This window comes from Columba livia, chromosome 23, assembly GCF_036013475.1.
Source record: "Columba livia isolate bColLiv1 breed racing homer chromosome 23, bColLiv1.pat.W.v2, whole genome shotgun sequence".
Lineage (NCBI taxonomy): Eukaryota > Metazoa > Chordata > Aves > Columbiformes > Columbidae > Columba > Columba livia.
In genome coordinates, this window is record NC_088624.1 from 5,778,810 (window position 1) to 5,790,788 (window position 11,979).

The following is an 11,979-nucleotide window of genomic DNA, read 5'->3' on the forward strand; positions in this document are numbered from 1 at the left end:
GAGTCACGTTTTTTATTGGCTGATCAGATCTGACTGTAGACATTCCAGAAGATTCTCTGCACTCCCACCCTGGCTGTGGTGTGCCCCTGAAGCTTCCAAACATCCCCCACACTGGCCGCCAGCGCCCAGCGCCTCGGCACTCCCTTCTCCTAACGGCCCTGGCGAGTGTGCTCTGGGGCCAAACAAAAGAAGCTGTCAGCCTCAAGTAGCAGAGAGAGGGAGAGATGTGTCTACCCCTTCCATGATGAAGAAGCGAGCGGGAGAGACGGGGTTTACATCCTGCCACAGATGGTGTCCCAGTCTAAGGAGAGGCCTCCAGTTCACAGAGCCAATGCTCTGAGAAGGCCACTCCAAACGAGGCCTTCGACAGGAACCCTGTTTTATAGTCTGGTCAGATCTGGCTGTGGGCATTACAACATGGTCCAGTGCACTCTGGGCACCTCCTCTGCTAACGACCCTGTCAATTGACTTAGGGTCCTGTCAAGGACCCTGTCAATAAACAGAGATTCACACGCCTCCTGCCCCTTCAGCTGGTGGAGGTGAAGTCACCCTGCCCCAGGTACCTCAGTACCACCCTATGTGTGTACATGGGGAGAGGTACAGTGGGGCACAAAAGGTGCTAAAAGGGAGACAAGGAGGAAGACCAGAGCTCTGCAGCCTCTAATTGATGGGCCATTGGGCTACTGCAGGTGTAGCTTTGTAGTGGGACAGGCTGAGCTTTGTAAGTGACAGGAAGCGACAAGAAGAACAGGAGGATTCCCATGTTTGAGATGGGTCCTGTGGGACTAGACAACACTTCTTAAGGCATGTGTAGGGGAAGGCTCAAAGATGGGGGGAAAGAGGAGACTGGGGAGGATCAAGGGGAGGCAAAAGAGAGGGGGAAGAATAAAAGGTTGTACACGCACCTAAGCAGGAGTTGCTCAGTGCAATTGTTGAGGTGCTCCCTGTGCCTGACCACTACAGTCGCCCCTGTCTTGTTATTAAATCCTTTCTTAAGCAAGAAAGGGAAAGGCTGTGTAAACCTGGAGATCCTCTACATCTCTAGGAACATCCTTTGACATCATGAGGTCCAGCACATCATCTGTGAGGACATGAGGTGAGGACTCCACTGTGAGCAGACCAGGAACAGCCCCTTCCCATGATGAGGTTTCCTCAGTTACCAGAGCATCTCATTTTGTAACTGTTTAGAATGCCGAGTGAGCCACACATGTTCTTGCTGGAGGAGGGAGAAACCCAGAATGAGAATTTCAGCACAGGAAGAACAGATCGCTTCTCTTCCCCACTTGTACATTTGCTCCCCCACCAGAGTGGTTTCCGGCAGCTCTGGTATCTTGGGGCTGCGAGGTGCTTTTGTCAGTCTCTCACCCAACAAACAAGCAGGCTGTTCTCAGCATGCACCTTGGGTATCTGGTCCTCACTGCCTTCCTGGGGCAACTGCTGGGTAAGTCTTTGCTTTCTATAAATTCATCCTTCTTCTTCTTCTCCCAAGGAAACTCCCACCAACCTTTTCAGGACCATGCAGAAAACTACTCATGATTAAAGGGAAAACACAAGGTAATGTCACCTCACATTTGAGGATTTGCACCAGTTTTCTAAAGATCCTCTTAGTGTTGGGAGAGAGGAGATGAGAGGAGAGGAGAGGAGAGAGAGGAGAGGAGAGGAGAGGAGAGGAGAGGAGAGGAGAGGAGAGGAGAGGAGAGGAGAGGAGAGGAGAGGAGAGGAGAGGAGAGGAGAGGAGAGGAGAGGAGAGGAGAGGAGAGGAGAGGAGAGGAGAGGAGAGGAGAGGAGAGGAGAGGAGAGGAGAGGAGAGGAGAGGAGAGGAGAGGAGAGGAGAGGAGAGGAGAGGAGAGGAGAGGAGAGGAGAGGAGAGGAGAGGTCTTCTGACCAACCTACTGTCACCATAGGAGATCACAGCTGTCTCTGCATTCCCACTTTTCTCACTTTCCAACACAAATGGTGTCCTGTTCTGCTTCCAGCTGGTACATGTCTGACATGGCCTCCAGTTTTCTCCTGTTTGTCAGCACCGCCAGAGCTCCCTCTTTCCAATATTCAGCTCAGCTGTGTGTTGACTCAGGAGCCCTCACAAATGACAGTGTTTGAGAATCAGGATGAATCTTTTTGTCATACCTCTGCACGTTTCTCATTCTGCTAGTGGGGTGCTGGTTCCAGCACATGAAGGTCAGGCATGACAGGCTGTTCCCTGGTCCTCTGGGCAGTAGGAGCAGGAGCAGAGAGGAGGAACAAGGACACAGCACAGGTTTCCTCAGATTCCAGCACTGAGTTCCTGCCCAGAACTACTCTCCACTGTCCCCAGGCATCAGGATTTTGCTGCACGATGAGGGATGAGAAGCCTTCTCCTGGAGGGCATTGTATTCATTCCTGGTTTGCTTTCCAGAGTCTTTCCCTGCAAAATTCCTGACCTTCACTTTCTTTCAGGCACCATGGGGCAGGTCACTGTCACCCAGCAAGAAGGACAAGTCACAGTGAAGCAGAAAGACACCTTCCAAACAACCTGCACATACCAGACACCCGACTTTTATGGCTTGCTCTGGTACCAGCAGAGGAAAGGCCAGGCTCCCCAGCTGGTCTCATATCACGCAGGACCTGGCCTGAAGCGCAGTGACCGTTTCAGCACAACTCTGAACACCACGGGGAAATACAGCGTCCTGCAGGTGGAGGAAGTCGAGGTGTCTGACAGTGCCTTGTACCTCTGTGCTGTGCGAGACACCCTGGTGCAGGGAGCTTCCTTGGCTGTGCAAGAACCCCAGGGAGGGAGGGGATGTGTCTGTGCAAGGCTGAGCTTGTGGGAAGGGGCCCTGAGCTGTGCCCTGGCAGTGCTGCTTCCCCTGTGCCCCCAGGGATCTGCAGGGGAAGATCCTGTGATGTCATGTTTTCTGTCCATTCCAGACACCATTTATGGAGACATGATCTTCAATATTCCCATACCACACTAAGTCAAGGCAATATCTTCCTCTTGCCAATGCATGGGAAGCTCCACTTTTTGACAAAGTGCAAGCAGCACACACAATAGCCATTGCATTGGCATATTAGTCCTTTGTTCATCTTGACCACTAGCAATAGCCACATGCACATCTGTCCTCCCTGGCAGTAGTAGGGTTTGTCTTGTCTTGAGGAAACACCTTATTACTATTTCCATTGTTCATGGCAGGTGTTTTTAAGAGGTGTTGGACCTCTTCTTTCTCCTATTGATATGCCAATAAACCACGCCACATACAGACAAAGGGAAGTGCAAGTGGGGTAGGTCCCAGCATGGGCCATCCATGGGCCATCGATCGCCTGTTCTCCCTGGGGAGGCAGCAAAAGCCTCAGCCTCATTTCAGCAGGTGTCTGGTCTCTGCCACTGGAACAGTCGGTTGCGGGAAGTTTTTCTCCCCATTTACTGTACTCTGGTGAGGCTGCACCTGGAGTAATGTGTCCAGTATTGGGTTCCCCAGTTTAAGAAGGACAAGGAATTGCTGGAGAGACTCCAGCAGAGGGACACAAAGATAGTGAGGGGTCTGTAGCATCTTTTTATGAGGAAAGACTGAAAGAGCTGTGTCTGTTCATTCTGCAGAAAAGAAGACTGAGGGGGGATCTTATTTATGCTTATAAATATCTCAGGGTGGTGTCAAGAGGATTGTCCAGACACTTTTCAGTCGTGCCCAATGATAGCATGAGGGGCAGTAGGTACAGACTGCAACACAGGAGGTTCCATCTAAACATGAGGAGAAACTTCTTTACTTTGAGGGTGACAGAGCCCTGGACCAGGCTGCCCAGAGAGATTGTCGAGTTTCCTTCTCTGAAGTCTTTCAAAACTTCCCTGGATGCAATATTGTGTGATCTCTTTTAGGTGAAACTGCTTAAGCGTGTGGTTTGAACTAGTTGATCTCCAGAAATACCTTCCAGCTGTAGCCATTCTGTACTTCAGCAAATCTATGTGCCTGGCAAAATTATGGAGAAGGTTATTCTGGGACTTATTGAAGAACATCTGAATGACAATGCAGTCATTTGTCACAGCCAGCATGGGTTCCTGGGTGGAAAGTCCTGCTTGACTGGCTTACTTTGTTTCTACAAGGTTACCCACTTAGTTGACCAAGGGAAGTCTGTTAATGTGATCTTTTTGGGTTACAGTAAAGCCTTTGATATTGTCTCTCACAGTATCCTCCTGTAGAAGGTGTCCAACATACAGATGGATAATCACACAATGCAGTGGGTGAACAGCTGGATGATGGGCTGGGCTCAAAAGGTTCTAGTAAATGCAGTCATGCTGGGCTGGTGACCAGTCACTAGTGGAGTTCTGCAGGGATCCATCTTAGGGCCAGTCCTCTTTCATATCTTTAGAAATGACTTCGACTCAGGACTTGAGGGATTTCTTAGTAAGTTTGCTGATGACACAAAGTCAGGCGGAGCTGTCGACACTCTTGAGGGCAGAGAGGCCTTGCAGAGGTATCTGGATGAATTGGAGAACTGGACAGTCACCAACCACATGAAGTTCCACAAGAGCAAGTGCCGGATTTTGCACCTGGGACACCGCAACCCTGGCTGTACGTACAGACTGAGGGACAAGATGCTGGAGAGCAGCTCTGCAGAGAATGGTTCTGGGGGTTCTGGTTGACAGCAAATTGAACATGAGCCAACAGTGTCCCTGGAGCCAAGAAGGACCCATGTCCTGGGTACATCCAGCACAGCACGGCCGGCCAGGCACGGAGGGCATTGTCCAGCTCTGCTCTGCACTGGGGTGGGCTCACCTGAGGCACTGGGGACAGTTCTGGACACCACAGGATAAAAAGGTTATAAAGCTACTGGAGAGTGTCCAGAAGAGGGCTACAAAGTTGATGATGGGTTTGGAGGGGAAGCTGCATAAGAAGTGGCTAAAGTCACTTGGTTTGTTCATCCTGGAGGAGACTGAGGGGAGAATTCATGGTGGTCTACAGCTTCCTCACAAGGGGAAGATGAGGGACAGAGGCTGAGTTCTTCTCTCTGGTGACCGGTGACTGGACCCATGGGAATGGCAGGAAGATGTGCCAGAGGAGGTTTAGGTTGCGTATTAGGAAAACATTCTTCCCCCAGATCATTTTTGTTGGGCAGGCAAAGCAGGAATCACACCAAGAGCCAGTGGCAGCCCTCTGGCAGCACTTCAGCCAAAGGTGTCTCTCACATGTCAGGAGGAATGCCATCCCTCCCTCAAGACAAATATAGATGGTATCATCATTGCAAAGGACCTGAGGTACTTGGTGCTCATTGCAAGGTTAAGCGCAGTAGGGTCAGGAAGTGCATCTGTCCTGCCATTGATGATAGTTATTAAAGTATGACTAAGGCAAAGACATTTGACATTCAATTGAAATGTGCTTACGAAGCCTTTGGCATTCAGTCATTCTGAGATCTGCTTCATTTGGCATAATTCCCTGGTGGAGGACAGTGCTATGGGGTTATCTGCCCTCCCACTTGTACACCTTCGGGAGGACAACTGGTGGTTCATGCAGGAAACAGGATATGAGTCCGTAGTGGCTGTCAAGAGACATTTCCACTGATCAAAAGGGCTGAGATTAAAATGTAAAAGAAACATTTTCTCCCAGAATGGCAGCCAATTCCTGAGCACAAACTCAGCCCACCTGCAGCTCTCTTGGCATGTGCAACCAGTACTCCCGTGTCTGCTGATCTTCATATTCTCCTTTATGCTGTGGTCAGAGCAATTTGATCTCCCTCAGAAATGCACCCTTTCACTGTCCCCATTTCTGTGCTGGATGTCCTCACCTCCCACATGTTTAATTACAATTTCAGCCTTGACCCATTCAGCAGCGGGTGTGAATTTTCCCTGCTACTCCTGCCCATGACCATGGGCCGTGACCCCTACATTGGGTGATGGAGGGGAGATGAAGGTGCAGCAGCAACTATGGGCCATCCCACGGGCTGCTCCCAGCTTTACTGCTCTTTCCATTCTGCAAAGCAAATAATCTTCCAGAGCTGAATGAGATGGGCTGTGCTTTAGTTTCCAACAGTGCTGCCTTTTCATTTCCAGATTTGTTCCATGCCCATTCCTCAATTAAGCTTTCTTATGATCCCTGGGATGAAAGGCCCGAGGATTTCTCAGGCAGTAACGAAGCAATGCAGGCAGGAGACACAACTGAAGAGTTTGATGGGTCTGGAGCAAACACATGAGATCATCCTGGGATACACTCTTGAGTTTCTTTGATCTGCCATTCTCAGGAAAATTTAATCCTCCTCAGCTGGATGCCCATGGGTTCACATGCATGAGGACGTGCCCAGTCTGTCTTTCCTGGCCTCCTCTGATCACCATTATGGTTCATTTTTTTTCCTTCCCAGGTCTGTGTGCTGTGCTGTTTGGTTATGACCCCAGACCCCGTCTTCACTAACACCGCCCAGTCGCTGGGGTCCTCAGCAGAGTCCGTTAATTTCTCTAGCACCACAGTTCATGCTGTTGCTATGCGTGTTCTTTTCTTGTGTGTACTTGCAAGCTGCCAGGTTTGTGCAGATGCATGTGGGAGCGCAGATTTCTCTATAATTCCATGCTAATGAGCATAAATCTTTGTGTGTGTGTGTCCTTGAGTCTTACACGTCACAAGGGAATGTTCTGCTCATGGCTGGGATATTCTCCACCCCTCTGTCTGAGAAACACCACAGAGCAGCAGGGTCCCAGGGTCGGAAGGAGCCTGAGTGCAGCTGAGTGGTGATGGCACCAGCCTGCTGGAGATCTGTCTGGGGAAGAGGCTCTGAAATACAGTCCCTGTCTCCAGAGCCATTATTTTCCTGCCACTCCAAAGTTCTTGCTCCTCTGTTGCTTATTTCAGGCCACAACAAGGGTGGTTTCAGTCCAGTTTGAATCCTTGGTTTAACTCAATTTAACAACACTGGGTGTGTCTCAGCATGGCTGGCAGTCTCCCCTCCCTGCATCTCCAGGCCAGGACACAGCTGCTTTCCTCAGTGCTAGAGAGTTCAAAAGGAGCAGGTTTGATTTGTGGGCAAGGAAGAAGGCTGAGGGATCCTGCACACCATGTGCTGGCCATTCCTGAGTGAATCTGCTTCCAATGCACTCTTAAATGTGTCTGAGATGGAACACAACCCACCACATTAGATTTGGGAACGAATCCCCAAAAGCCAGACACTGTCCCTCTTTCTAACCAGGTTTGTGTTTCAGTGGGTGCATTTTCTAAGCCTCCCTTCATGAATGTTCATCAGCTGGATCTCGGATCTGACTTGTAGAGCGTGCAATTGTGGAGTTTCCCCCTTCCCTTTATTGACCTCAGCGAGATCAGTGACAGGGAGCTCTATTGGGAGAACTCAGCCAGGGCTGATTCCCCTCTCCATGAAGCTGCTTCTGAGCTGTGGCTCTAGTGATTCTGAGGGTGAACCCCGATGCTTTCTCATGAAGGATGTGGAGTTTTAAGAGAGACCCAGAGGAGCATGAGACAGCAGTGTGCCCTTGCAGCAAAAAGGAGCAACTGCATCCTGTGCTGTATTAGTGAAGTGTTGCCATCAGGTGCAGAAATATGACCCTGTCCCATTTGAGGTCTCATGTGAAGTACTGGTGCCAGTTTGGGATTGCCTGATCCACGAAGGGAGTGAGTACAATAAAGGCAACCATTTATCTTTGGGTGGTGATGAATATGCATATCAAAGGAGAATGAGAGAACTGGGTCTGCTTTTCTTGGAGATGTCACAGGGGAGAATTTCTTACTTTTAATGACTACATTTGCAGAGGAAAACAAGAACATGGGAGCAGTCTCTGGAAGTGCCCAGAAGATAGAGGGAAAGCACAAAGGAGTTTGTGCAATTTCTCTCATGAGAAGCATTAGAGAATGGACTGAATGTGACTCTGAGCAACAGCATCTAATGGAATCTGTTCTGAGCAGAGGAGTGATCTAGATGACCTCTGAAGGTCCCTTCTAACCTACATACTGACTCTGTAATTCCTCCCCTCACCTAGTCACACTGACACCTGCACGGCCATGGACACATGTGTCCCCACACACCCTCTGCCACAAACCAGCTTTCAGTCATTGTGCTGGGACTACACAGAGGCAGCTGAAGGGAGACTCTCAGCCTCCTCACTGCCAACCGCAGGAAATCAGTGTCTGCTGTTTCCAGCCCCTGAGCTCGGGAAGCTGGTCCATCTCCTGGGTCAGGGCTCAGCTGCCCCAGGCTACAGCTGGCGCTGTGCGGGCTTTTTCTTGCTGGAGGAGGGGCAGAGTCCATTTCCCAGAAGCCAATCTGATGGGCGTGCCCAGAGCCCTGTGAGCCCGGGCGAGACCCCGAGCGTCGCTGTGCAGGACTCAGCCCCGGGGCGGAGCTAGTGGCAGAGAGGAGAGGGAGAAGGAGAAGGAGAGGGAGAGGGAGAGGGAGAGGGCGCGGCGCAGCTGGAGCAGAGAGCCGGGGCTGGCGGGGGCAGCGAGGCGCGGACGGCGGAGCGGCGGGATGCGGCGGTGTTGGGGCGCAGGGCTGGTGGGACTGGCCGCGGTGCTCCTGGGTGAGCAGGGCTGGTGGGGCTGGGTGGGAGCCGAGTTTCAGCCTGGAGAGTTCCCAGGGGACCTCAGCACTAACACTTCCGTCTCCTGCATCGTGTCCTTCCTTTCCCCCTCCCTGCATCCCTGACATCTTTTATGATCCTTTCCCACCCCTCCATGTCCCCTCTTCCTATTCTCCCTTACTCTTCCTGTCTTCATCCATTGACCCACACATCTTTGGACCCAAATCTCCATGCATCTACTATCTCTACACCCCACTTCATACTCTCTGAAATTCCTCTCTCATCTCTCCCTCTTCTTTCTTTACATCTGTAGGCATGTTTACTTTCTGCACTGCACCATACATCATGTTATTCCTCTGTCAATTCAGCAATTATTTCTGAATTCAGCCCTCGATGTTTCACTGCATTGCACCAAAATCTCCCATCGCCTTCCTCTGTCACCATACACCCATCTCTGCACCTGACTTTCTTTTTGTCTCTCGATGCATCATTTTCAGATTCCATGCCAGCATTCTGCCCTTCCTCAACAGACCCATACCAGTATAAACTGCCAACCATGTCAATGAGTACATTTTCCCCAGTTGTTCCCATCTCTCTCTTGCTGACACTGTTCCTAAATATTTGTCCGGGGCAAGTGCCATCAGACCTGGGTGATCTTCAGTGATCTTTGGTCTTTCCTTCTCCTTTCTCTGCAGTGGCCAGAGGCAGAGCCCAGGTGCAGCAGGACCTGTCGGCAGAGACCACCGAGGGCACCGGCATCAGCATCAACTGCTCACACCCCAACATACAGTCAAACGAGTTCATCGTCTGGTACAGTCAGCTCCGGGGCCGAGGCCCCGCATTCCTCACACTCGCTCACAAAGGAATGAAAGTGCTGTCGGACCCGCCGGGTTGGCTGTCGGTGGCGGCAGACCGCCGGTCCAGCGCCCTGTGGCTCGAACGGCCCCGGCGCGGGGACGCGGCGGTGTATTACTGCGCCGTGGGAGACACGGGGAGAGGAGCCGGGGCTGCGGCCGGACACGAACCGCCGCGGGCGGGGCCGGGCGGGTGTGGCGGGGGCGGGGAGACAGTCCAAGCCGGGACCGCCAGGGAGCGCTGCCGCTCCGCCCGCCGGGGCCACCTCGCCACACAAAAATCACAGAATGGTCGGAGTTGGAAGGGACCTCTGGAGATCATCTAGTGCAACCCACCTGCTAAAGCAGGTTCACCAGAGCAGATCACACAGGAATGCATCCAGGTGGGTCTTGAATGGCTCTGGAGAAGGAGACTCCACAACCTCTCTGGGCAGTCTGTTCCTGGGCTCTGTCACCATCAAAGTAAAGAAGTTTCTCCTCATATTCAGATGGAATCTCCTGTGCTTCAGCCTGTGCTCGTTGCCCCTCATCCTGTCTCTGGGCACCTCTGAAAAGAGCCTGGTTTCATCCTCTTGACATGCATGCATGAGATAATCATAAACACTGATGAGATTCCCTCTCAACCTTCTCCTCTCCAGGCTGAATAGACACAGCTCCCTCAGTTTCTCTTCATAAGAAAGGTGCTCTAGGCCCCTAATCATCTTCATAGATGGACTTTCTGGACTTCCTCCAGTAATTCCTTATCCCTCTTCAAATGGGGAGCCCTGAACTGGAAGCAGTAGTGCAGATTCAACCTCACCGTGGCAGAGTAGAGGGGGACGACAACCTCCCTTGACCTGCTGGTCACACTCTTTATGTACCCCAGGATACCGTTGGCTTTCTTAGCCTCAAGGGCACATTGTTGACTCATGGTCAACCTGTTGTAATTTAGAACTCCCAAGTCCTTCTCTGCACAGCTGCTTTCCAGCAGGTCCACCTCTAAGCTGTACTGGTACCTGGGGTTATTCCTTCCCAGGGGCAGGACCCTACACTTACCCATGTTAAACTTCATCAGTTGTCTGACTAGCACCAGCATCAGAAATGCCAGGGTGTCACAGCTGCCCCCATGCCCCGTAGGCCTGGGAGTCGTCCACAGACAAGTCTCCAGACTCTTGTACTGGGCAAAAACATTCTCTTACCTCTCATCCCCCTCTCACTCCCACCAGGATACAGACAGAAAGACCCAGTGACAGCGGTGAGGAATTATGACCGGAGCGGTGCCAGTGTCCTGTGGTGCCCAGGAAGGAGTGATTGCAGCTGCTGCCCCGCTGGCTCATGGCGAGGAGCAGCAAGTTTCCACTCTGCACAGGGAGGCAGGCAACAGAGATCCTTCTGCCCATGGGCAGCCACACAGCCCTTGCTCCCACTGCACTGACCGGCCACTGCTCCCATGGAACAGAAGGGGTCTGTTCTCGGGTTTTTTCCTTTCCCCACCAGCACAGCCAAGAGATCCCTGAGCAGGTGTTTTCCGCTGGTCTGTAAACAGAAGGACCCCAATGCTACGATGCTAATGCAAAATTTGACTTAGAAAACAACAACCAGAAGGGGTTTCCCATTTTGTTACTTTGTTGGAGCTTGGGTATGTAGTTTAAAACTGTGTCCTCCAGATACAAGCTTTCAGGGAGATTTCAAAATGTTCCTGCTAGTGTTACAAAGTCACTGCATGCATGCAGTTCAGGAGTTCAAGCTCCACACAAACCAGGAACAGGGGATGTCAAGGTCACGGGCACCTTCAAGCACTCCCAACTGTGGCTGAGTGTTGAGACCATGAGCTTGTGTGACAGAATTCAGCAGCTCTGTAGCTGCGGCCCAGGAGACAGGGTAAAAGCTTGGAATGGTCACACTGACCACAGCCCTAAGGGATGCCAGGTTCCTACTTGAAGAGTGAGACAGAAAGAGATTGTTAAGCTACCCTAAGGGGCTGGATGTCTGAGGTGAGAGCTAGCACTGAAGCAGGGACTGGTCAGTGAACTTCTAGGGGTGAGCCCTGTGCCTGACCACTACAATCCCCCCCTGCCTTCTTATTAAATCCTTTTTAAGCAAGAAAGAGAAAGGCTGTGTCAGCCTGGAGACCCTCTACATCTCTGGGAACCTTTCTTTAAGTTATGAGTAGGTCCAGCACATCCCTGAGTTGAGGACTCCACTGGGAGCAGACCAGGAGCAGCCCCTTCCCATGATGGGGCCCCCAGAGGGCACAGGGCATCTCATTTTTGAAATGTCCAGAATGCTGAGGGAGCCACAGGTGTTGCTGCTGGAGGACGAAGAAACCCAGAAGGAGCATTTCAGGCACAAGAACAACACATCACTTCCCTTCCCCACTTCTACATTTGCTCCCCCACCAGAGTGGTTTCCCATAGCTCTGGTATCTCAGGGCTGGGAGGTGCTTATGTACTCTCACTCAGTAAACAAGCAGATTGGTCTCGGCATGCACCTGGGGTATCTCGTCCTCACTGCCTTCCTGGGACAACTGTTGGGTAAGTCCTGGTTTTCTATAAATGCATCATTCTTATTCTTTTCCCAAGGAAACCCCCATGAACCTTATCAAGGTCATGCAGACAACTACTAACGAATAAAAGCAAACTGCTGGGAAATCTCACCTCT

At 51.5% G+C, this 11,979-nt stretch overlaps 1 gene segment (V, D, J or C); it reads left to right on the top strand.

Annotated features, from left to right (window-relative positions):
• The first annotated feature begins 1,072 nt into the window (after positions 1-1,072).
• On the top strand, positions 1,073-10,099 carry LOC135576221 (T cell receptor alpha variable 4-like). The segment is given in 2 exon segments: positions 1,073-1,441; positions 9,181-10,099. Coding segments are annotated over 2 exon segments (534 nt in total).
• The last annotated feature ends 1,880 nt before the right edge of the window (positions 10,100-11,979 follow it).